This window comes from Balaenoptera musculus, chromosome 11 (assembly GCF_009873245.2).
Source record: "Balaenoptera musculus isolate JJ_BM4_2016_0621 chromosome 11, mBalMus1.pri.v3, whole genome shotgun sequence".
NCBI classification, from domain to species: domain Eukaryota; kingdom Metazoa; phylum Chordata; class Mammalia; order Artiodactyla; family Balaenopteridae; genus Balaenoptera; species Balaenoptera musculus.
In genome coordinates this window covers 65,372,713-65,398,705 of record NC_045795.1, presented here as the reverse complement: position 1 = coordinate 65,398,705, position 25,993 = coordinate 65,372,713, and the positions used below count along the sequence as shown (strand labels likewise).

The following is a 25,993-nucleotide window of genomic DNA, read 5'->3' as shown; positions in this document are numbered from 1 at the left end:
AAAAGGGGAAACAGGGGAGGCCTGGGAAGGCAGGTGGGGTGGAGGAAGCCGGCGCAGAGTTGATTACCTGGGTGAGGTGAGGGTTGGGGTTGAACCCACACTGGTTGCAGACCTTGTTGTGACACTGGGTGCAGGTGTTGAAGTTTGGCTGGCTGGGGGTTGACGTGAGATCCGAGGTCTTACATATGGGACACAGCGTGCTGCTGGGAAGGGGGGCGATCTGGGGGATGGAGTAGGGTGATGTGGGGGTGCTGCCTCTGTCCGGTGACACAGAGGGGGACCGCCCTGATCTCTGCGTCCTGCTGTCTACCTGCAGCGTCCTGCGGGGGCCATCAGCCTCCTGGCCTGCTGGGCCCTGTGCCCTCGTCTCCTGGGGGCTCTCACGGCTGGGAGCAGGAGCAGAAGGCTGCTTCGGGGTTGGGGAAGCTGCTCTCTGGCTACCCAGGGGCTCCTTGGGGTCCAGTCTCCTGGAAACGCTGAAATGACATTGAAAATGACAATGTTAGAGATATACCTTAGAAAAGTCCCCTGCAGAGGTCTCCACCAACCTAGGTGACTCTGCCAAGCCCCGTCGCCACCCTCCTCTGCTGCCCAGTGGCATCATCACAGCCCCCACTGGCCGAGTGCTGACTGACAAGTGTCCCCCGACTTGAACCCTCAGCACCAGGCCATGTGGTCGGCTCATGAGTGTCCCCTCTTATATCCCACTAAAGTGCAGAGTCTGATTCAGTAGGTCTGGGGTGGAGTTTGCACCTTTAAGAATCTCTAAGGGGGCTTCCCTGGTGGCGCAGTGGTTGAGAATCTGCCTGCCAATGCAGGGGACACGGGTTCGAGCCCTGGTCTGGGAAGATCCCACATGCCGCGGAGCAACTGGGCCCGTGAGCCACAACTACTGAGCCTGCACGTCTGGAGCCTGTGCTCCGCAACAAGAGAGGCCGCGATAGTGAGAGGCCCGCGCACCGTGATGAAGAGTGGCCCCCACTTGCCACAACTGGAGAAAGCCCTCGCACAGAAATGAAGACCCAACACAGCTAAAATAAATAAATAAATAAATTTATAAAAAAAAAAAAAAAAAAAAAAAAAAAAATAAAAAAAAAAAAAAAAAAAAAAAAAGAATCTCTAAGGTACACCAATAAAGATGTTAAAAAAAAAAAAAAAAAGAATCTCTAAGGTGATGCCTTAGATACTATAGATGCCTATAGAGTCTGCAGACTACACTTTGAAAACCAAGGCTCTAAACCTATACATTAGTAACACCTAGGCTGATTTTAAAATTTCTGACTCTCAGACTGCACCGCAGACAAATTACATCAAAATCTGTGGGGACAGGACCCTGGCATTAGTATTTTTTTCCTCCCTACGTGATTTCAACATGCAGCTAGTTTAGAGCTACTTCCCTGGCAGGTCTGTTACATTCTGGCTTGTCCACTTCAGAGGCCGACCCCAGGAAGTTAGAGGTGAGGGTGGGGAGGCACTCCAATGCCCAGTTAATGCCATCTCCAGCAGGGACAATGGAGCCTTCCTTCTGGCAGTCTTCCAGCAGGTCTAATGCCAGACCAAGTCCATCAAGATGGGTGAAGTGTTACCTTTCTGCTAGTGCAAGGCAGGGTGGGACTGGAGTTCTAGGATCCAGGCCTTGAGGAACCATCGAGGGGGGTTGGGGTCAATATGCCTGACCCCAACCTCCATCCGACACGGCCCTGCTGCAGCAGAGCCAGCAGAGTTGAGTAGTTCAATGAGGTAGAAGGCAAACCATCAAGCTAAACTCAATGCCCTATATTCCTTCTCATTTGACCCAATTTCAGTTCATTTCTGCCAGTTTTCCAATTTGAAAAAAGCCAAGCACAAAAAGCCAAAAGCAATGCTTCATATTGCTTCCCTGAAATTCGATACTTGCTTCAGTCTGTATTCATTTGGGTGGATACTGGCACCCAGGCGACAGGGCAGCCTGGCTGAGAGCCACTGCAGAGGCCCGGCCACAGCCACCTGTGGAGCATCCTGGCCTGGCCCCTTCAGCCCCAGTGTTCCTGGTCCTTGTAGGGTCTGACTAATAGGAGGGGATTCTAAGTTTGCTGCCTTTATATGAAGACCATCTGCTTGCCAAAAAATTCAGGAGCCAACTGTAGGATGTCTTAGGACAAGCTATTTCAGAGGGGAGACGAGGAGCCCCCCTGGCGAGGCCCACTTCAAGACACTCTGCAGTCCTTCTTCCTTTCCGAGGAACTGCTGGGGAAGAGACACACCCTTGGTCTAATTAAGACTCTCCCAGGAAAAAGAAACACTGTTGAATGTCCATCAACCAACAACAGCATACACCCATCCATCCAGTCTCACAGACCTGCCACTTTCTTCTTCAGTGGGATAACCAGAGTCTGAGTCTAGCCCCTCTGAGCCACCTTTGCCACCAGCTGTGAGGCCCAGTGTGGTGGTGGCTGCAGCCATCTCTGGCCCACACTTGGAACCTGGACTCTAGGGCCTTTCAGTAGACTAATTTCTAGGTATCGTAAAGAAATAATTCCACTTGGTTAAATTCATAATTTCATTTTTTACTTAAATTATTTGGGGCTAGAATTTAAAAGCAGCCCTTGAAAGCCAATCAGAAACGGACTTCCCTGGTGGTCCAGTGGTTAAGACTCCACGCTCTCAATGCAGGGGGCCTGGGTTCGATCCCTGGTCAGGGAACTAGATCCCGCATGTAGCAAAGAAGATCCTGTGTGTCGCAACTAAGACTTGGCACAGCCAAATAAATTTAAAAAAAAATTTTTTTAAAGCTAATCAGAAGCTACGAAGAGCCCTTTATAACATGTGAAGAGACTGTAGCCCCTTCTCAGGCTGTGCAAGGTCAGTGGTTTCTCCTGAGAAACTTAGCAATTTCTACTGTGTTTGTTTTGCGTGAGGTGTGACAGGCAATCTTCCGTGTACACAGTGACTTTTTAATTCAGTGTTGCATCACAGTGTAGTCTTTCTGGGGGCATTTTATGTGACACTTAGGGATCCAAATTCAAGTTAACTTTCAACTCAGCTGTGGTGACAGTGAATAAACAAACAATGCCCACTGCACCCAGCAAAGTCTGCACTGGAAGGGCAACGCTCCCTGCACAGAGGCCTGATGTGTGTTCACACATCACACGGCGACTGTAGTTGACACCTGGCAATCACAATACACGCCCATGAGCCCTTCACTCTCCTGTCTCCTGGATGATTCCTCACACCTCTCCTTGATCTGCAAGCCGCCAGCATGTCCCTCCCTCTCCTCGCTGTCACTGACGACTTGCTCACCATCTCGCAGGGAAAGCGGGAGCCACTGGAGGGGAATTTGTACATCTAAGGCCTCTTGGCGTCTGTCCCACTGTGTTTGCCTGTCTCCTGTTCCCAAGGCCCACTTCTCACCTTCACAAATTCTCCCCTCTCCTTCACCGTCCATGTTTACCTCTCTATTTGGATTATTTCAATGGCCATACAAACATGTGTCTCCCATCTTTTTTTTTTTTTTTTTTTAAATTTATTATTTATTTATTATTTTTATTTTTGGCTGTGTTGGGTCTTCGTTTCTGGGCGAGGGCTTTCTCCAGTTGCGGCAAGTGGGGGCCACTCTTCATCGCGGCGCGCGGGCCTCTCACTATCGCGGCCTCTCTTGTTGCGGAGCACAGGCTCCAGACGCGCAGGCTCAGTAGTTGTGGCTCACGGGCCCAGTTGCTCCGCGGCATGTGGGATCTTCCCAGACCAGGGCTCGAACCCGTGTCCCCTGCATTGGCAGGCAGATTCTCAACCACTGCGCCACCAGGGAAGCCCTGTGTCTCCCATCTTGAAAAAGAAAAAAGAACTTTGGCCCACTTTCCCCCTCATTTCTCTGCTGCTCTTTACAGCAAAACTTCTTGAAAGAGTGGTCTCCACTCACGGCCTCCAGCCCCTCTCCTCCCTTCCTCTCAACCAATACAGCCTGGCTTTTGCCCATCCTTCCACAGAAATCGCTCAAGTGACAGTCACCGGTGGCCTCCACATCATCAAATCTGACAGTCGCTTCTCAGTTCCTCCTCCCACCTGATCATCCCCTGACCAGCAGCGGAACTTGACAGCACTGAGCGTTCCGTCCTTCCTGAAATAAGCTCTCCACTGGCCTCCCGGAACACCACCCTCTCCTGGGCGACCTCCTCCCTCCTGGCCATACCTTTCCAAGCTCTTCTGCAGGGTCTTCCTCGTGTCCCAAATGAGGGACCCCACTTCCTACATTGCAGGGACTTAGCTTTTGTCCACACAAGCATTTCCGAGTACACAAACCCCTGAGGCTCAAGACCCACCCAGACTCAAGGCTTTAACTCCCACTCCCCACTGATAACTACAAATGTGTGTCTGGCCCAGACTCCTCCCCTGAGCTCCTCCCTTGGCTCACTGCCAACTCTACATCTTCACTGAGATGTCTTACAGGCACCTCAAACTTGCTGTGTCCAAGCTGAGCCCCTGATCCTCCCACAAATGTGTCCCTCCCCATCTTCCCCTTGGAGTCTCTGACTCCCTTCTTCTCTCAGTCCATGTCAATCATCAGTAAATCTTGTGGGCTTCAGCGTCTGGCCACTTCCTCTGCCTCCTCGCTCCACCTGTCAAGTCACCGTGCCCTCTTTTTTTTTGCACAAGCTGGGTTGCTCCCACTTGCCCCACTACGTGGCAGTCTTCACCATGCGGCAGCTGGGATAATCCTTTACGTACATAAATCAAACCACTTCCCTTGTCTGCTTAAACCTTCCTTTCCCTCCCACAGGAAAAGCCAAAGGCTTTACAATGGTCCATGAGGCCCCATGAGATTTGGGCCCTTTCCCTCCAGCCTCATCTCCTACTATCTCTCTCTCCCTGTGTCCACTTCCCTTACGCCAGGCCCACTCCTGCCTCTGGGCATTTGCATCTGCTGGCACTCGCGCTCTCTCGAGTCTTTGCTCTGGTGGCATCGTTTCGGAGACACTTTCCTGGACCACCCTATTTAAAATGCAGCTTCCATCCCTTCTGCCTCTTTGTTCTCCATGGCACTGAGCACCTTCCGACTCATCATATACTATATATGTTGCTTGTGTGCACCCTCTGTGGTCCCTGCATTAGCCTGACAGCGCTATGCGGGCAGGGCCTCTGTGCTTTCTCCACAGCTGCACCCCGGAGCCTAGCACAGTGCCCAGCACGTGCTGGACGCTCAATACATGTTTCCTGGATGGATGGACTGCAGTCACATCACGACTCAGAACATTAAAATGTGGCCCCAAAATGTGTTCGAGCTGAGGAGACATGGCATGTGACAGGTATGCACTCGGTCCTCCGCTGGATCTGACCTCACGCAGGACAGAATGACAGGAACAACACCTGGAGTCCTCTCTGGCCAGGGGCTGCACCCCCAGTCCCACCACATAGAACACTCCACTTGACCATGGCAAAGGTGATACTAATCGGGCCCTCACCATGAGCACCACATGTGCCAAGCACCTGTCACATATTAACTCCTTTAAGCCTCATAGCAAATCCATGCGGTAGGATCCAATTTGCCTATTTTACAGACAAGGAAACTGCCACACATAGAAGTTATGGAACTTGCAAAGCTATTATGACCTGTAAGTGGTGGCACTGGGATTCCAATATCAAGGCCACCAGTCCATGTCCCTAACCATGTCCCACACCACCTCTGGGGGAGCACAGTGAGGCTATGGAGGGGCGGGAAGCACTGCAATTTGGATTCTTTGGATTCTTTTTTCTTTCTTCTGAAGAGCTGTTTAAGTGGAAACTCCCTCAGAAGCGGTCTCTGACATTTTGCTTCTCACTGTAGCCCAGGCCCCAGCACCATGCTGGGCACTGAGCGGACACTCAATAAGTGTAGATGCAAAGTAAACAGGAAGTCATATGGCAGTGCAGTGAGCTCATGGAGTGGGGCTGAGCTAGGGCAGTGATGTTACTTAGTTATGACAACTTCCCCTGGAGTTTGGCCAGCAACGCTGAGAGACTCATAGAGAAAACCACATTCATTCACTCATTCATTCGAGCATTCAGTCATTCGCAAACATTCACTGACCCCTGGAATGATAGTTCCAGGCCCTGTGATAGGTACTGATGGTAAGAATGGATTACGTCTCTTACAAACGAAGGTAGGTCCACAGGTGTTCGTTGTATTGCTATCCTTTACATCTTACACATATTTTGTCAGTGTTCTTATATTCTCTATAAACACCTATTCAATATTTAACTAAAATAAATGTTTTTAAAAAGCGAATCAGACAGGGATCCAGTCTTCTGGGAGCCTCCAGTCCAGAGAGGAGACAGATGTGCAAACAAATCACTGTAAGACACCTCCACACAGTCCAGGGAAGGCAGAAGTCTGACAAGGCTTTGAGGACTAGGAGACACCTAAACCAGGTCTTAATGGATGGGCTGTTCTCCCCAAGGTAAAGGGCAATCGAAGCAGAGAGGAAAGCACTTGCAACGGCCCAGAGGCCTGACACGGTGTAAGTCAGTGCTATTCTCAGCACCTAGAACAGCTCCTGGCAACAGTGTGCACCCAACTACCAGGACTACATGGGAAGCTCAGAGCTAAAATAGGAAGGGCCAGGAGAGCAGGGCCTCCAAGCTTTTCAAACAAGGGAGTGCTCCAGCTCTGCGTCAAGGAGATGGTGGAGGCAGGGAGACAGTGAGAATAAGGCAACAGCCCAAAAGATAGTCCAGGGACCAAGAGGGAGGGAAGGCTCAGCAGGGGTATTCTGACCTGGGGTCTAGGGAGGAGTGGTTCTTTTGATTGAGACGGAGGATCCAGGGAGAGAAGCCAATTGGTGGGTGGAGGTTGGGGAGTGAAATGGCAAAATCACGAGGTTGAGTTTGGTTTTGCTGAGTTGGTGGTCTTCAGGGGGCATCCAAGGAACATCAGGAAATGGGTCGGAGCTTGGGTTCAATTCAGACAAGTCTAGATATTTTTATCTGGGAGAGTTAAGTGTTCAGTTCACAGGCGAGCCTCAGGGGATAAAGATCACATGGAGAGCAGTGGTCCAGAAAAGATTTGTGGGGAGCATCAACATTAATGGGAGCAGAAGGGGTATCAGAAACAGAGAGGTCAGAGAAAGGAGAACAACAAGAACACAACCCCCAGGGTCAGAGAAGTTCCCATAAGGAGGAGCATTCAAGGACATGCTCCTGAGTCTACGTCCCTGAGGGCTGAGAAGCCTCAGAAGCTCTGAAGGAAAAGGCTACGCCCACGAGGGCCATGAGCCCTCTCCCACTCAGGCCCTTATCCTCAAGACAGGCCAGTTCTCTATCCTGCTGACCACAAGGGCCCATCCATGGCCAGAGATCCAGATTTGTCTGTGATACTCTACTGGACACAAGTCCCAAGGGGGCCAGGGTTGAAGTAGCCTAGGGCCTCCTGGGGAGGGCAGAGGAATGCCCTCCCCAGGAGGCCCTCCTTAACAAAGGTCTCCACTGGGTGCAGAAGGGAGGGAGGAAGGGAGGTGTCCACAATCGGGACCCAGCCCAGCCCCAGGGAAGACCTGGCTTCATGGATATGGCTCATCAGTAGTGAGAGCCCTGGAGGCCAGTGCTCCTCCCAGCAGCCTCCAGGAGTCCTGCTCCTTGAGGAGGGCTGGGATGAGGACAGGTGAGCAGGAGGGGAGAGGGACACTGCCATAAAGTGGAAAAGACACAGGAGGACAGGCAGGTTAAGAAGGAGGGAGAGGGCAGAGATATGAAGGAGGGGCTGGAAGACAAGTAGGGGAAGACTAAAAATGCCTTATCCAGGATAGATATTTTAAAAAGATGGCCAAGAAAGGTAGAGGATGTAAAAATTGCTCTATTTGTACCAGGTTTCCTCCCTTTCAGCATTTAAGGCTACTGACTAATCAGAAACAAGTCTTAAAGCTAGCTAGCGGGCTTCCCTGGTGGCGCAGTGGTTGAGAATCCGCCTGCCAATGCAGGGGACACGGGTTCGAGCCCTGATCTGGGAAGATCCCACATGCCGCGGAGCGACTAGACCCGTGAGCCACAATTGCTGAGTCTGCGCGTCTGGAGCCTGTGCTCCGCAACAAGAGAGGCCGCGATAGTGAGAGGCCCGCGCACTGCGATGAAGAGTGGCCCCCGCTTGCTGCAACTAGAGGAAGCCCTCGCACAGAAACGAAGACCCAACACAGCCATAAATAAATAAATAAATAATAATTTAAAAAAAAAAAAAAAAAAAAAAAAAAAAAAAGCTAGCTAGCAGGGCAGGAAGAAGCCCCTGCCACAAGGCCAATCCCGTCGGCCTCCCCACCAGCTCTCCTCAGTACCCCTGTGGCCTTCTGTCCCATACCATGACCACTGCCGGGAGGAATAATCCAGTCAAAAGCTGGACTCCCCCCTGTCAGAAACTCCCAAGAGAGGCATGAGGCCGACAAGCTCCAGTGACCAAAGATGCTCAGACACCAGGTATGTCCATAAGGGCAGGGCCACCAGGGAGAGCCGTGGCTGCCCTAGTCCACGTAGGAAGGAGCCTGGAGGCCCTCTGGTGGCTGCAGTCAGGGAGGGCCTGCTCAGGCTGGGCAGACTAGCAGGAAAAGCAGGAAGAGACCGTGTGAGCTCCCAAGGGAAAACTAGGCTGGGTTCCACATGGCAGCATTCTAGAGCATGCCCCCCGCCACCTCCAGTTGAATACTTGAAAGAGAAATATTTCACACAAATAAATGGCTGCCTTTGCTCACCAGGAGGGGACTGAATTTAAAGAAACTGTTTTTCTAAGAGCAGCCGGAAGAGTTCCCACAGCTTCAAACAAGGTTTTGATAAATTCCTGGCTGACCTTTCTCTAACAGGCAATTATGGCCAGGAAGATGCTATGGGAGGATTTCTCCTTTAAGGTCCAGGCCAGGAAGGACCTCTAGGCCAGCCCAGCGGCCCCCGTGTATCCAGGCAGAGAAGCAGGGGCTGCAGAACGGTGGGCACCAGGATCTAGGTCCTGGGTCCTGGAGCAACTCTCTCAGGAATGGATGGGAGAATTCAGAAAGTTTGAGTTTTAAAAAAATGCCAGTTTTCACACAAGAAAACATTTCTTGACCTGCCCAGCTTTCAGGCCAGTGGCCTCCTGCCTTTTTGATCATGGGTCCCTGGTAGGGATAAGAGTTGCTGCCATCAGACACAGCCCCGGGGAAGCTGCCAGCATAAGGGGAGACACCAGCAGGAGGCTGAGAGCAAGATGGGACCCAGGCCATAACTGCAAGGAAAGCAAGCCCTGCATACCTCATTCCCCAGCCTTGAGGCCTATCTGGGTCCACTAGGTTGAGAGCATTTCTCAGGACAATCTGATTTGGCCTTGGTTCCCTTTAGGCCCAGTCAGTCTCCAGAATCCAAAACAAGGAAGGGAAATAAAGGTAACTTTCCTCTAACCCCATTAATTGGTAGAGACTGCCTGGAGGGCTGGGTTTGAGAAAGATCAGTGGGAAAGACTGTTGCCACCAATTAGAAAGGTCTGTCATGAACCCAGGAGTAGGGCACATAAGCACAAAGGCCATGAACTTGTCATCCATGATGCAGAACCAAACCAGACCCTCAGACCTGCCTCAGGTGATACCCAGCTTCCAGGAGTGTCTCATTCAGAACTGGGCCAGACCCACCTCGGGTCAAATTCATCCCCCAAAAGAGACCAGAGGATGCATGTAGTGTTTACCTCTGACCTTTCCCTTGGTCCCATTTTCACCTCCAATCTGTGGTCTTCCCAGAGTCACAAGAGCTGTGTGTGGGCATCAGTCAGCTGAACCATCAAATGCCATGAGCTCGGTGTAACTCTGAAGGCTTAATGTCTCTTGCACTGTGGTGCTTGTGTGAACCATGGCTCACCTGAGGGCAAGGGAGTGGTAGATGCCATCCCCCTTAGGACTCTGTTGAGGGGTTACTAGTCCTCTAGTCATAGCTTGCCCATTCATGTCTTATGGAGTGTATCTCTAGAAGTTTTTATTCATTCATTCATGTTAAAAGAGCTCATAGGAACCATGTTCCCTAGTTCTTGAAAGTCCGAACATACCTTTGTGGTCATTAAATCTGAACAACAGCTTGGCTGGATGTAAAATTCTCAGTTGACAGTTCCTTTCCCTGAGGACTTTGCAGGTACAGCCCCTGTGTTTTCTAACTAATACTGTGGGGAGCTCTGGGCCAGCCCAATTAGTTCCCCTTATAGGTATACTAACATTTTCCTCTAGGTGCTCTAGAACTCTTTTTTTTTTTTTTTTTTTGAAGTTTAGTAACTTAATATTCCATATCTATTTTTCCTGAAATTCAGTATGTCCTTTCAAACTAAAGATTTATGTGTTCCTTTACTTCAGGGGGGAAACGTTTTCTATTAATTATACCTTTGAATCTTTCTCTGTTCCATTTGTTTTGTTCTCCTCTCCAGAGATACCAATTATACCTACTTTAACTTTCCTTTGTCTTTCCATTGTCCAGGCTGCTGGCAGCCCATGGTTCCCCCCACTCCCCGCCCCCCAATCTGCTCAACTCCTTGAGCAACTCCACCTCCCTAGTAACTTCTTGGCATCACACAGGGTTCAGGGACACTCCTAAACGTCCCCACATATGGTGGCTTTGCTAACCAGTCCAAGAAGGTGGTTCTTGGGTTTGGCTCTCTGGACTCTGACCTCCCTGTCCTAGTTCCGCAGAGGCAGGTTTCCCCTTCTGGAGCCCTCCCTCATCAGAACTAATTTTCCCTGTGCTTGGAAACCATTCTTTGTTCACTGCATTCCTACATACAGGTGTTTCTTAGTTTTGTTGAAGAGAGTTTTCTGTTTCTTATTCTTCTTGCAGTTTTTGGTTAGTTCAGTAAGGAGACTGAGCAAAGAGATGCTTTTAATTTATCGTATTTAACCAGAAAGACATTTTACAACACAAAACAAATGCCATTTTCTGGCTTTTCACTTGTGCAAGTTCTAAGTTTTCTAAAGCATGGTCCCTTTATAAATCTGATTTAAAACTTTAGATCTTATCCTTAAGAAGAAGAAAAGTACACATTCATAAACATTTTTGTTTGCTCTCAGAAGGCACTGGACCTCCTGAAGCCCATCGAGTCCAAACTCCTCAATGGCTGGTCTGGGCCTACCACACCAGCCTGTCTCTCAAGCCTCACCCACACGTCCCCTAACACAAGCCCTGCCTGAGGCCTGGGAGCTCCCCAACAGGCCAGGGGCTTTCCTGCATCCATGCCCACAGGCTCTCCAGAGGGCTGGCTGAACACTTCCACAGCACCATTCCAACCTGACTTCTGGTGTGGAGCCTCCTGGGGTCTCCCTCCCTCTGCGTCCCCCACCGGCCTGGTCCCAGTGCTGCTCCTGCAAGGCACTATCTGTTTACAGTGTCCCTTAGGTCAGACTGAGCACCCCATAAGGGCAGGGGTTCCCAGAATCTAATGCGGGTGCAATCCCTGTTTGCCAGTCAAAGGAAGCAGAAGTTCACACAGGTTGTTATAATCAACTGACGAAAGATAATTTGTAATTAGGCAAGATTTATAGGAAATGACTCTGGTAGTGCTTGAAAGCAACTTCTTATTTTAGGTGAATTAAACAGTCATATTTATATCAATCATCTTTTACAAAGGTCTGGTTCAGCCAATTACCACAATTTCCAAGGGGAAAGGATCCAAAGACTGGGTTTTACTACAGTGCATAGAGGAGCTGGTTTCTTTAGCTAGAACTTAGTAGGAGGGGAGCATTATTGCTTTTAGTGCCCTAACGCCTTTTTCCCACTTATTCATCAGACTTGGGTAAAGCTCATCAGTAGGAGATTCCTGAGGGAGCCAGGAGAGGCGGGGGCCCACGCTGGGAGCCAAGAGGGCCAAAGGAGGGAAGAGGAGGCAGGCAGGTGCCAAGACCAGAGTCACCGCCCAGAGATGAGACCCAGGTCAGCAGCTCCTCAAAGGCTCTCCCCGTCACCTCCTAGGCTTTCCAGGTGGCCTGACCTGGGACATCAGAGGAAACAAGGCTCCAACCTTAGGGACTCTTCTTCCCTTTGGGCACCATAAGGACTGAACCCAGGATGCTGACATTCGTCTGGGCAAATCCCAACACATCCCTGTACTAAGACCTACAGCATGTACAGCATTTGAATTTTAAGGCACTCCCTGGCCTTTCCAGCCTGTGGTGACCAGGGTACCCTTCAATGGCACCTCCAGGCCAGCCACATACCCCCATGAACTCCCCTCCCAGGCTCAGCTTTCTGAGGCACACATGGCGGACAGGCAAATTCTTAGCCCCCTCTCTACAGCCTTCTCAAGATCTTTGGCCCCAGGCCAGCCCTTGGTTCTCATTTACCAACCCTGTCTTCCGGGAGTGCCATGGTTCCCAGGTGTGGCCCAGGAATTCAGCCCAAGCCACCGAGGTTCCTGCCCCCACCCAGCCCCAGGCTTGCAGACATCTGCATGGGGACCCCACATAGGGACAACTTTGAGCTGCGAAGCGTCCCAGTTTTCTGGCTCAGGGAGAGGACTCTCAAAGCTAGCAATCTCTAATCAGGAGTCAGGAGTCATTACATAAAGCTGAGCCAGCTTTTCCCCTGCTTCTCGCTCCAACAAATTCTACTACTTCAGCCTTTTACCAAGGGGACAGCGCTATGCTTGTCAGCTCTCTTCCAAATTCTGCTGAAACCAGGAGATAAGAGAAAACTGCAAGTCTTTGTGACAATGGAGGCAGCAGGCCTCACTCTCTCCACTCCAACCCCAACACGGCAGAAGCCAGGACTCTAGCTCAGAAAGCTTGACAAGCTTCTGCCCTGTCTTCAGACCCAGCGCAGTGGATTCAGCCGTCAGCCTGTCCTCGGGGACTGCCGGGACACACCCTCAGCCACAAAGATGGCTAAGGGCCTGCTCCATGCCCGCCCTGATCCAAGCACTGGAAGGAAGACGGGGGCCAACAATGCAGTTAGTAAGATAAGCCAGTGCCTGCATCATTAATACGTGAACTGGCTGAACACCTGCCATGCACAGGGTACTGGGCTGGACCTGAAAACACCTCAAGTGTATGAGGCTTCCCAGAGCTTGCCCTTCCAGACTTGCAGGGAAACCCCACCTAGCCTGAGGGCCCCTTAACTCCCTTCTCATGGAAAGCCAGGGGGATCCAAAAACTATGTCTATTGTGTATTTGGGGGGAGAAAGAAACACCAAAGTAACGTCTGCTCACTCCACGTTAAAAACCTCTCTGTCCAGAAATCAGCCCTGCTCTTTTTTTTAATTTAAAATTTTTTAAACTTTTTTTTTTAACTAGTAAGTGCTTGCTTGCTTTTTATGTTTCTACACAATAAGGAAAAACTTACCTGTGACCCAAAAATGGTAAAAGAAAATTGTGACTGAGGATCATCCATGGTCCTTGGTTTCAGCTCTGAGTGAAAAAATAGAAGGGGTTCCATCCCTACTCATCTCCCAAAGTCACCCTGTCGGCGCTTGCCCTTCTGTCACTTGCTCCCACAGCCCAGGGCACAGTGCTGGTTCTTGCGCAGGGCTATTCCAACCGCTAAAGAATCCTGCCTTTGGACAAAGGGCCTGCAGCACCGGAAATAACAGGTAATGAAATGAGGAGGAAAGCCTCTGAACAATACCTCTGCCTTGCAATTTCAAATTTATTACAATCAAGAGAACTCAAAGCAAGTGTTCTCACACACAAAACTTTACCATACACAAAATAATTAGAACTTAAATGTGCACACATGTTTGTGTGGTGAGGAGGGGTGGGGGATTCGGGGGCTCCCAGAAGGAGAAATGGATGTGGGCTGGCACAGGTAGAGAAAACTCTGGAGGAAAATGGGGGGGAAGGGGACAGGCTTCCAGAGAGCAGTGGGGGCAGTCTGCCTTTCCTCCACACTGGGTCACCACTCGGTCCTCAGAGCCTGGCACAGGGCCTGGCATACAGGGGGACTCAGTAATTGTGGACTGAATGGCCAATGGCCTGGGGTGAATGATTAGGGAATCAGCGGGTCCTGTGTGGTGGTGACGGACACAACAGGCTTGGAAGATAGTAAATGTGTTGCAACAATCCTGGGGCCACAAGACTTCTGAGGCTGATGAGAGACAGTCTGGGGGCAGAAAGGACTCTGAAGTCCAGGACAGAGATACCAGGGTAGGGCCTGTTCAGGAGTTTCACTCAGAAAGCCCATTTGGGGACTTCCCTGGTGGTCTGCAGTGTTAAGACTCCGTGTTTCCACTGCAGGGTGCACGGGTTCAATCCTAGGAACTAGCATGCCGCCTGCGGTGCGGCCAAAAAAAAGAAAAAAGAAAGCCCATGAGGCAACTGCCATAATCTCACAAGACACACTGCGCCAGTGCTCACTCTTCCCACCTCCAAAACAGGCGCAAGGGAAATGCCACCAGCCCCACCCAAGTTGCCACCCCACCCTGGATGCACTCGGCCTCTGCCTTCAAAGCACTCTACAATGGGGTCCTCCCACCAGCAGTCTCCTCTTCTTGCACTGCCTTCAGGCAGGGAGTCCTGAGGCTCCTCAGCTGACCCTCACTCCTCCCAGCTTATGCTCTGCTCTCTTTCTAGACGGCCCTTTCCTTAAACTCCAAGTCAACCTTCAAAACCCAGCTCAAGCATCCTGCCCTCTATGGGACCTTCCCCAGAGTCTCCAGTTCCCAGAAATCTGCTGTAGACCTTCCTGCAGACTCTCACGGCCTCACACAGGGCAGCTCCCAGTGGTGCCTGAGGGCAGCTCTTTAGTCTCTCTCCCTGCCCTACCTGCATGCAGCACAGGACTAAACACCCAGGCCCAAATGGGGTCGGTGCTAAGGAAGTGTTGATGTAGTGAATGCAATTCTTTACAGGGCTTGTGAAAAAAATCAGAATGACAAAAAATGACATCTCAAGATGGTAAATGAGACTCAAGATTCCAGCAGGAAAAACATGCCCTCTTCATTCAAGGACACTGTAAAAGGAAAGCCACCCACCACCCTTCCAGCCTCAACAGCACTGTGCCCACTGTTCCACCTTCCCTGTCAGCCTAAAATGTACATGGATGGAGGCTCCTTTTCCCTTTTTGCCAACTCCGCAGTCTTTCCTCTGTGGTCCTCTTGCCCTTCACTTCTGAGGGATCTAACTCAGAACGAGAAATCTAATATCTACCTGTGGCACTTTGGTTCCTAAGCCTCCCTCTCCCTTAGACTGTGAGGGCCAGGAATGTGCTGGGGGTTCCTTTCTAGATCCCTCCTGTTGGAGTTTCACCTATGAGTCTCTCAGGGAGCTTTGCCTGCCACTGGTAGAGATTTCCCAATAACATGAGAGGCTAGGGAGGCCTCCTGCAGGAAGTGCTCCCTCACCCCACCCCTCCTCACCCCATGTGCCTATTCCTTCCTCCTGCTTGAGGAGCTGACCCTCACACACCCCCACTGCCCAGCCTGCCATGGGGTAGCTACCCTCTTGCAAGGCTCCTGGGCCTGGCTAAGGCAGAACCTTCCATCCAAGGAGCAAAAGTCCCTTTCAGGTGGGACCCTTGACCAGGAGAGGTCTCCCTCGGACTGACCACCAGGAGCTCCCTTCCCTACTCTCTTCCCTTCCCAGGGCTCAGCATCTGACCAGCAGAGGCTCAGGGATGCCCATGTTCCTACCTGAAACGTGTTCACATGTCGAGAGTGTTAACTCAGCTACCTGTGCTTAAAATCCATTAGACAGATGTAATCAAAGGAAAATGGTGAGTCTGAGGGTGGTGATTAAGACCCGAGAAAAAAAGTCTGATGAGACGCTGTGTGAGTGTACTGCGCATGTGTGAGTGTGGGGGGCACGTGCGTGTGCTCACACCTGTGTGCAGGGTAGGTGGTGTGAGCACATCAGCAATGTATGACCACACTTTTCATGGCGCATGAGTTTACAGCCCTGAGTAATGAGTAAGACCCTGTCCAGGAGGTCCTGCTCCCAAGGGAAGGGCAAAGCCCTGAGGGACCAGCCCAGCCCTGCGTCCCCGCCAAGAGTGCCCAGACCAGCCTAAGCCAACAGAGCGGCGAGGGTCACCCCAGTCTGAGGAAGAGCAATGCCAGGTGCACAGTAGGCACTGAGAAAAACATTAGCTCTTTCCTTCCTCCCTTCCTTCCTTCCCTGGCTTACAGCAAGGGGAGTGGGCAGGAAGCCTGGGATTCTGATGCCAAAATCTTTAGGGAAGTGGGAAGTAATGAGAGGTCCAGCCAGCAAGGCCGAGGGAGAGAAAGTGGTAGAACCATATGGCCTGTGGCTGACAAGACAGGAAGGACCAGGGTCTGAGGGCCAGGCTCATGCAACCCCAAAGGCCCCCTGGCCAGGAGGGACATGCGAGTGTGGGTTTCCATCACCTCGCATGAGTGTGGGTCTGCAGAGCCCTGCCGAGGGGCTGAGGGGAATGCTGCAACCTCAGGCATAGCCAGGGTCTCACCTGGCAGAAGGTGGGGGGAATGTCTGAGAAGGTGCTGGGGACCCAGGATAGTTTGGGATGACTTGGACAGAGGACATGGTGAGTGCAGATCCAAATGCAAGCTGGGGAGATGAAAGGGGTTAAGGCTACAATGGCAGCCACGGCAGCACAAGTGTGAGGCTTCACCGAACATTAGATCCTTTTTATCAAGAGCTTCAGGGTGCCTGGCACTGGGCTGCACTGCAGATGTTGGTTACCTAGCAGTGAGCAAGGCAAACAAGGCCACTCATCTCATGGAACTTGCCTTATGGTGCAGAGACAGGCAAAGACCAAGAAGACAAATGGATAAGCCTGACTCGTTCAGAACAATACAAATGAGGAAGGAGGGGGATGACCCTCAGAAGAGGGGACACCTGAGCAAAGCCACCCAAACACTCTGGGGCATGGGAGCAGACCCTGCTTCTAGACTCCTTCCCGAGCCTCCGCACCTCATCCCAGTGCCTGTCTACATGTCTTTGCTCTACCTGTCCACCAGGCTGCTGAGACTCAAGGATCCCTGCATTATTCATAACAGCCAAAAGGTGGAAACAACCCAAAAGCCCATGGATGGGAAAATGGATACACAAAATGTGGTATATACATACAATGGAATGTTATTCAGACTTCAAAAGGAATGGAGGGACTTCTCTGGTGGCTCGGTGGTTAAGAATCCGCCTGCCAATGCAGGGGACACAGGTTCGAGCCCTGGTCCAGGAAGATCCCACGTGCCGCGGAACAACTAAGCCTGTGTGCCACAACTACTGAGCCTGTGCTCTAGAGCCTGCGAGCCACAACTACTGAGCCCACGTGCCACAGCTACTGAAGCCCACATGCTTAGAGCCCGTGTTCTGCAATAGGAGAAGCCACCGCAATGAGAAGCCCGTGCACCGCAAGGAAGAGTAGCCCCCGCTCACCACAACTAGAGAAAGCCCGCGCTCAGCAGCAAAGATCCAACGCAGCCAAAAATAAATAAATAAATAAATAAATTTATAAAAGAAAAAAAAGAAGCCAGACACAAAAGGCTACATATTTTATGATTTCATTTGCATGAAATATCTAGAATAAGTAAATTAATAGAGAGGGAAAGCAGACTACTAGTTGCTAGAGGCTGGGGGAGGAAGAAATGGGGAGCAACTGCTTCATGGGTATGGGGTTTTCTTTTGGGGTGAAGAGAATGTTTTAGAACTAGATGGAGGTGATGGTTACACACATAAATAAAAAAGATACATGCACTTGGAAATTCATCTTGGGACGATTTGTGACAGCAAAGCTCAGGAAACAACCCCAAAGTCCTCAGTAGGAGTTGGCTGAATAACACTGTGGTCCAACAACATAATGGAATTCTCCACAGCTGTGAAAAGGGATGAGGAAGGTCTCTGAGGACTGCTGTAGGATGATCCTCAGGATCATTGTCAGGGGAACAAAGCCAGGGGCAGAATTGTTAAGCCTAGGATATCTTATTATGCTACAGTTAAGGAAGCTAGAGAGCAAACCAGGGAGGCCGGTGTAGGCCCAGTCCAAGGCTAGTGGTCCGAACACCAGCCACAGGGTGTTGCACAGACCCCTCACAGGGTCAAAGCAAACTGGTGCTCGTTGCTGGGAAGGAGAAGTTGCTTCATGGATGTACCAGGAAAGGGAAACACTTAACCCAAAATGAAGGGGTTGTTGGGGTGGGGGCCTCTGCACTCACTGGGAGCTGGCAAGGTCAGCCGAGCACTTTTTTGGGCTGAGTCGGATCTTGAGTTTCAGCACAGAGTGACAGTATGGCTCACCAAAAACCTGCTAAAAGAATGGCCAACAGAAATCTATCGCCCTGGGCCTTCAGAGCTACTGGTATCACTGTAGGGAATGGCTTCTGGGCTGTCTCCAGCAGTGGAGCGGGATCTACTCAGCTCTCCTCACACAAGGCTCACTCCTGGAAAAGGCTCTGGTCACTTGCTAATTCGGTAATCACGATGCATCCTGGCAGGCCTGTGTTGCCTAGGGTGCCAATCTAGACAAGTAACTCCTGGGACTTCCCTGGTGGTCCAATGGTGAGGAATCTGTCATGCAATGCAGGGGACACTGGTCCGATCCCTGGTCAGGGAACTAAGATCCCACATGTCGCGGGGCAATTAAGCCCATGCGCCACAACTACAGAGCCCACATGCTCTGGAGCCCACGTGCCACAACTAGAGAGCCCATGCACCGCAACTACTGAGCCTGCGCGCCACAACTAAAGAGAAGCCTGCGCACCTCAATGAAGAGCCTGCGCACCATGACGAAGAGCCTGCACGCCGCAGCGAAACATCCCACGTGCCGCAACTAAGACCCGATCTAGCCAATAAATAAATAAATAAATAAATAAACAGACAGGCAACTCCTGTGATACACCCTGTGTAGTTGGGAAGAAGGAATCAGGCAAAGCTGGTGGCATCTGCTTACAGGACCACACAGCCACTACAACTGGCCCCACAGGAGGAGGGGTCCACTGAGGTTACACACTAGCCAGGCAGCACACCACCTACAGGCAGAGATGAGGCTGAGTCACAGAGGAAAGGGCACTTCCTGTGACAGCTCAGAACAAGGTCTCCAGGGCTAGAGCAGAAGAGGAGAGCAGTGGAGTAGCACCTGTGCCGCTCAAGAGTTCCTAGGCTGCTGGTCCTGGAGGAGCCAGCAGAGGCGAGGCACGACTGTATGGGCCCAGCCCCTCCAGTGGGTGCGGAAGGCCAGACCCCAGCTGCCCAGTGAGAGGCAGGTACGTGAGCAGCTAAGCAGGGCAGGCCAATCTGCTGATTGAGCACAAAGCTCTGGGAGCAACTCGCCCCACCCACAGAGCAGCTACCCCTCACAGGAGCTGCAGGGGTGTGAGAATCTCATGTGCTGTGCCCCTGACTCACAGCATACCTCTTCGTTCACTCTGCACATGAGAAAGACCTGTCACTAATGAAAGAGCCAGAGGTCAGTGGACAAAGAGCCCTTGGCTCCTGCCCCCAACCCCGTCTCACCCAAACACAGTGACTAATTGCAGAGATCTCAAGTTGAGAAGCTCTCAGGAAACAGGGTCCTCTTTCCCATATCTTTACTTGGTGAGGCTTGTGTCTGACAGTCAGTCATGGTTAGCTCACAGAACACCAAGTTCTCCTGCTTCCCTTATAGCTTAGTCACAGAGAACAGAACTGGAGACCACGCAAAAGCAACAGATGGAGTCCTCTCTATTTCAGCCAAACGCTGTGACTCATTTAAACAAATCCCACATTTTTCAGAAAACTAATAATTACCTCCTATTGAGAAATAAAAGTATAAATTCTTCAGAAACAAACAATGCTAGTGATTGATATACACAAAAAATTGGAAAACTGTCTGGTGTCTTTCTGAGACTGGATATAAACCAGGCTAGATTGAGACTCAGCCTTCACTCTGAGACATCATGGAGCGACTTCAGTGAGGAAAATGACATCCAGGAGACTCTGCCCCAGGGACTACCATCAGAGCCTTGGCCTCTGTTTGCAGCTCTGGACTTAGCTTCACCCTCAAATTTTTTGGCCAAGACACAGAGCCACAAGATAGCACTGGAACAGGTGTTACACTCAGAAGACCAACCTCCAAGAAACCATGCTCTTACTAAGATCTTTCTAGGCTTCTGGTCACTCACGAGGCCTCAGAAAGGAAAGCAGAGCTGAGTCCATTGGACACTGCCATGCCCAGGAGTACAAGTAAGGACCTCTTTAACTTCTGCAGAACCTTCAGGGAGAAGGTCTCATGTGTGATGTTCAGGCAGCTCGGATGGTTGCCACCTGCACTGCAGACCACTTCCTCGGTCCCTCCAATATTCCTGGCCATACTTCCAGGCTACCCCCCCACCATGGCTTCCTTTTTCTGGAGCCCAGGAACCTCCCTACTTTCCTTCCTCTTGGAGAACTTACTCTCCTCTCTGCTCTCCCAGAGGAGCTTTTCTGATACAGAGTTGGTTTCTGCCATTGGTCACTGACTACATCACAGGGGCGAGGAAAATGAACTGGGGCTTCTTGTCCTGCCTTGACCTACTCTTAAAGATGGCTCCTCACCTACTCTTTCCTCACTCCTCACAGGCCATTCCTCTGTCTCAAACCCATGTTCAACAATCTCTGTCACTGGCTCCAAGATGGGGCTCTGGGTGGTGACTATAGCCTCTACTCATGCCCGGGCTCCAGGCTCCCCTCTTCCACGAATGTCACATACAGTAGCCAGAAGAATTTTCCTAACAAACTCAAGTCCAAATCCTGCCTGCCATTCCAATTCCTCTGACCTCTGGTCTCACCACCCCACTCAACCTGATGCCTGGACGTCCCTCAGTCCAGCCCTCCCTTCCAGCCACTCCCTCATCACTCTTAGTTAACATAGTACTGCAAGTTCTAGCTGCTGTAATAAGGCAAGTAAAAGGAATAAAAAACATACAGATTGGAAAGGAAGAAATAAAACTGTATGTGTTTGCAGATGACATTTATATCTACATTAAAAATCCCAAGGAATCTACAAAAAAATCATAGAACTATTAAATAAGTTCAGCAAGGTTGCAAGACACTAAATAAATATATAAAAATCAATTCCATTTCTATATACTAACAATAAACATGAAGAAATCAAAAGTAAAAACACAATACCACGTACAATCACTCCAAAGAAAATAACACACTTAGGTATACACTTAAAAACATTTATAGAATCTGTAGCTGAAAATTTCAAAACGCTGAGGAAGGAAATCAAAGAAGACCTAAATAAATGGAAGAGCATACTATGCTCATGAACTAGAATACTCAACATAGAAAAGATGTCAATTCTCCCCAAATTGATCTATAGGTTTAATGCAATTCCTATCAAAATTCCAATAGTTTTTATAGACATAGACAAACTTACTCTAAAATTTATATGGAAAAGCATGGGACCTAGAACACGAAAATAATCTTGTCAAAGGAGAGTAAAGCGGGAGGAATTACTCTATCCAATATTAAGGCTTACTATATAACTATATGAATTAAGACAGTGTGGTATTAGTAGAAGGATAGACACATAAACTAATGGAAAGAATAAAGGATTCAGAAATAGATCCACACAAATATGCTCAACTGACTTTTTACAAAGGTGCAAAACCAACCAATTGAGGAAGGATAGCCTTTTCAACAAATGGTATTGAAGGAGTTAGACATCCAAAGACTGGAAAACAACAACAACAACAACACCTTGGCCTAAGCCTCAGACTTCATATAAAACTAATTCACAATGGACAATAAACTTAAATGTCAGGAAAATTTTCAAGATCTAGCTGGGCAGAGTTCTTTTTTTTTTTTTTTTAATTATTTATTTATTTTATTTATTTTTGGCTGTGTTGGGTCTTCGTTTCTGTGTGTGGGTTTTCTCTAGTTGCGGCGAGTGGGGGCCACTCTTCATCGCGGTGCGCGGGCCTCTCACTGTCGCGGCCTCTCTTGTTGCGGAGCACAGGCTCCAGACGCGCAGGCTCAGTAGTTGTGGCTCACGGGCCCAGTTGCCCCGCGGCATGCGGGATCCTCCCAGACCAGGGCTCGAACCCGTGTCCCCTGCATTGGCAGGCAGACTCTCAACCACTGCGCCACCACGGAAGCCCCAAAGAGTTCTTAAATTTGATACTTTAAGTATGATCCATTACAGAAAAATTGATAAACTGGACTTCACCAAATTTTAAAAGTTTTGCTTTGTAAAAGCCTATGTAAGAGAATGAGAAGAAAAGCTACAGAGTAAGAGAAAGTATTTGAAAATACATATCCAATAAAGGACTAGTATCCAGAACATATAAAGAACCCTCAAAACTCAATAGAAAAAAAATTAATTAGAAAGTGGGCAAAAGACACAAACAGACCAAATGGCAAAGAAGCATATGAAAAGATGTTCAACATCATTAGCCATTAGGGAAATGCAAATTGAAACCACAATGACGATCAGAATAACTAAACTAAAAAATGATGACAATACCATAGGCTGGAAAAGATGCAAAGAAACTGGATCACTCGCATACTGCTGGTAGAAATGTAAATGGTACAGCCACTCTGGAAAACAGTTTGGTAGTTTCTTTAAAAACTAAGCATGCAACTGTCAAATGACCCAGCCACTGCATTCCTGGCATTTATCCCTGAGAAATGAAAACTTATGTTCACATAAAAACCTGTGCATGGGGGCTTCCCTGGTGGCGCAGCGGTTAAGAATCCACCTGCCAATGCACGGGACACGGGTTCGATCCCTGGTCCGGGAGGATCCCACATGCAGCGGAGCAACTTAGCCCGTGCACCACAACTACTGGGCCTGCGCTCTGGAGCCCATGAGCCACAACTATTGAAGCCCACGTGCCTAGAGCTCATGCTCCGCAACAAGAGAAGCCACTGCAATGAGAAACCTGCGCACCGCAACGAAAAGGAGCCCCTGCTCGCCACAACTATAGAAAGCCCGTGCACAGCAACGAAGACCCAACACAACCAAAAATAAACAAATAAATAAATTAATTTTTTTAAAAAAACCTGTGCATGAATGTTCATAAAAGCTTTATTTGTAACAGACCAAAACTGGGGTCAACTCAGATGTCCTTCAACAATGAATGGCTGGACACACTGTGGTACATACATACCATGAAGTACTATGCAGCGCTAAAAAGGAATGAGCTATTGGTTGACACATCAACTTGGACAAGTCTCTATGGAATTATAGGTGAAAAAAAGTGAAAAAAGCCAACCCCAAAAGGTTATGTATGATTCTACTTGTGCAACATTTTTGAAATGACAAAACATTTAAAATGGAGGACAGACTGGTGTTGCCAGGGATTAGGGATGAAATAGAGGGAAGGGGCAGGAGGGAGGCTGGATGTAGTTATAAAAGGACAACACAAGAGATCCTTGTGGTTGGAACTGATCAGAATCTTGACTGTGGTAGTGGGTACACAAATCTGTTCAGGTGATAAATTGTATACCTTAATTAATAAGCACACATAAAATGAATACAAGTAAAACTAGGGAAATCTGAATAAGATTGGTGGATTGTATGAATGTCAATATCTTGGTTGTGATATACTACAGTTTTACCACTGGGAGAAACTGGGCAAAATGTAAGAGGAATGTCTCTGTATTGTTTCTTAAAACCACATATGAATCTACAATAACTTCAATTAAAAAAATATGTCTCAAATTACCCTACTCTATTGGCTTGCTATTTAAAAAATTTTTTTAACATTTTTAACAGTTTTTAAAAACTGTGAATAAGAAATGTGTTGATATTTCATAATATTACTCTGCCTTTGGTTCTCAATCTTATCAGAGTCAACAATCTTTAATAACAAATATAAAGTGAGCTTAAAAATCTCTGGAAAAATAGATATTTTTTAAATGAAGGCAAAATAAAGCATTCTCAGATAAACAAAAGCAGAAAAAAACTGTTGATAGCAAATTGCCTTACAAGAAATAATAAAGGTCAATTATACCTCAGTAAAACTAAGGGGGTAAAGAAAAAATAAATTCCTCAGGCAGATAACAAGTGATACCACACAGTAATTCAAATTCACACACACAAAACAACAGAGTGCTGGTGAAGGTAATTACGTAAGTAAGCAGCATAGAAAGATAAATTGCATATTTCTTCTCTTAACTGATAAAAAGGCAATTGCATAAAACTGTATGTGTTGTTGAGCTTATAATGTATAGAAATGTAATATGTCTGACAAAAAGAGCACAAAAGAGGTGGGTGGGAACAAAGCGTGAAGTAGGGAAATGACATCACCTAGTACTAGAATCCACAGGAAAAATGAGGAGAATAAGAAGAGTATAAGAAAGTTAATATAACAAACTCCACAAATATATACTCCCCCTTTTTCTCTCAGCTTCTTTAAAAGGTCTATATAAGATTGTATAACATTACATAATATCAATAAAGTAATAATTATAATGATGTACTGTATGTTGTAATATATATAGATAGTGATAACACTAATCACAAAAGGGGGAAAAGTAATAGAACTGTATGAGAGTAATGTTTCTATATTTCAATGGAATTAAGTAAGCATAAATCTGAAGCAGATTCTGACATACAAAGATGTATACTGTATAAGTCTTACAGCAAACTACTAGACAAAAACTAAAATTTAAAAAAACCATCAGAGAACTAAATGTTAAACCAAAAGTGTCCACTTAATACAAAAGAAGGCAGTAAAGGAGGAAAAGAGAAATAAAAAAGCAATGAGACATATAGAAAACAAAAAGCAAATTAGCAGATGTAAATCAAACTATACCAATAACATCACTTAAATAAAAATCAATTAAACAATCGAATCAAAGACAGAGATTATTAGACTTGATTTTTAAAATCCAACTATATGCTATCTATAAGAGACACATTTTAGAGTCAAAGACATAAATAGCTTAAACTTTTTTTTATGGGAAAATATTATCACACAAACAGCAACCATAAGAGAGCTGGAGTGGCTATACTGATATTAGACGAAATAGACTGTAGAACAGAAAAACGTTACTGAAGATAAAGATCGATTTTAAAAACTCAATTCATTAGAAAGATTTAAATTATATACAATTATTATAATTATATACAATCAATATACAATATCTAATTATATACAATTATAAACATATATACATATATACATAAACATAAATACACCTAGAAACAGAGTGCCAAAATACATGAAGCAAAAACTAACAGAATTAAAGGGAGAAATAGAAAATTCAACAACAATAATTGGAGACTTCAGTACCTTTTTTTTTTTTTAATTTTTTGGCTCCTCAACAAGAGAAGCCACCACAATGAGAAGCCAGTGCAACGCAACGAAGAGTAGCCCCTGCTCGCCGCAACTAGAGAAAGCCCGCGTGCAGCAACGAAGACGCAACGCAGACAAAAAAAAAAAAAGAAATCAATAACAGAAAGACATTTAGGGAATTCACAAATAAGTGTAAATTAAACAATACACTCCTAAATAGCCAACGGGTCAAAGAAGAAATCACAAGGGAAATTAGAAAATACTTTGAGAGAAATGAAAATGAAAACACAGCATGTCAAAATATATGGGATGCAGCAAATGCAATGGTCAGAGAGAAATTTATAGCTGTAAACACCTATATTCAAAAGAAGACCTCAAATCAATAACCTAAACTTCCACCTTAACAGGTAGAAAAAGAGCAAAGTAAACACGAGTACAATGAAAGAAACAATACAAATTAGAACATAAGTAAATGAACAGAAAATAGAAAAACAATAGAGAAAATCAAGGAAATAAAATTCTCTTTCTTTGAAAAGATCAACAAAACCAAAAAAACATTCTTTTGATAAAGAAAAAAGAGAAAAGGTCAAATGACTAAAACCAGAAATGAAAGAGGGACACCACTACTGACCTTAAATAAATAAACAGAATTACAAAAGAATACTATGAACATCATATGCCCTTGGTAATTTATTTTATTACTTTTTAAATGTTTTAATTAATTAATTTTTTAAATTAGTTTATTTTTGGCTGTGTTGTGACTTCATTGCTGCGTGCAGGCTCTCTCTAGTTGTAGCTAGCGGGGGCTACTCTTTGTTGCAGTGCGCGGGCTTCTCATTGCAATGGCTTCTTTTGTTGCGGAGCACAGGCTCTAGGGGCACG

The 25,993-nt window shown here is 47.7% G+C and overlaps 1 protein-coding gene across 1 annotated transcript in view; it reads right to left on the bottom strand.

The window, feature by feature from the left end:
• Positions 1–2,442, bottom strand: part of BSN (bassoon presynaptic cytomatrix protein) — a 45,341-nt gene extending 42,899 nt beyond the window's left edge. Inside the window, exons 1-2 of the mRNA XM_036870180.1 lie at positions 2,339–2,442; positions 68–476 (exon numbers count right to left, since the gene is read on the bottom strand). Coding sequence (XP_036726075.1) covers positions 68–476; positions 2,339–2,442 — 513 coding nt within the window. The remainder of the gene's footprint in view (positions 1–67; positions 477–2,338) is intronic.
• Positions 2,443–25,993: the final 23,551 nt, after the last annotated feature.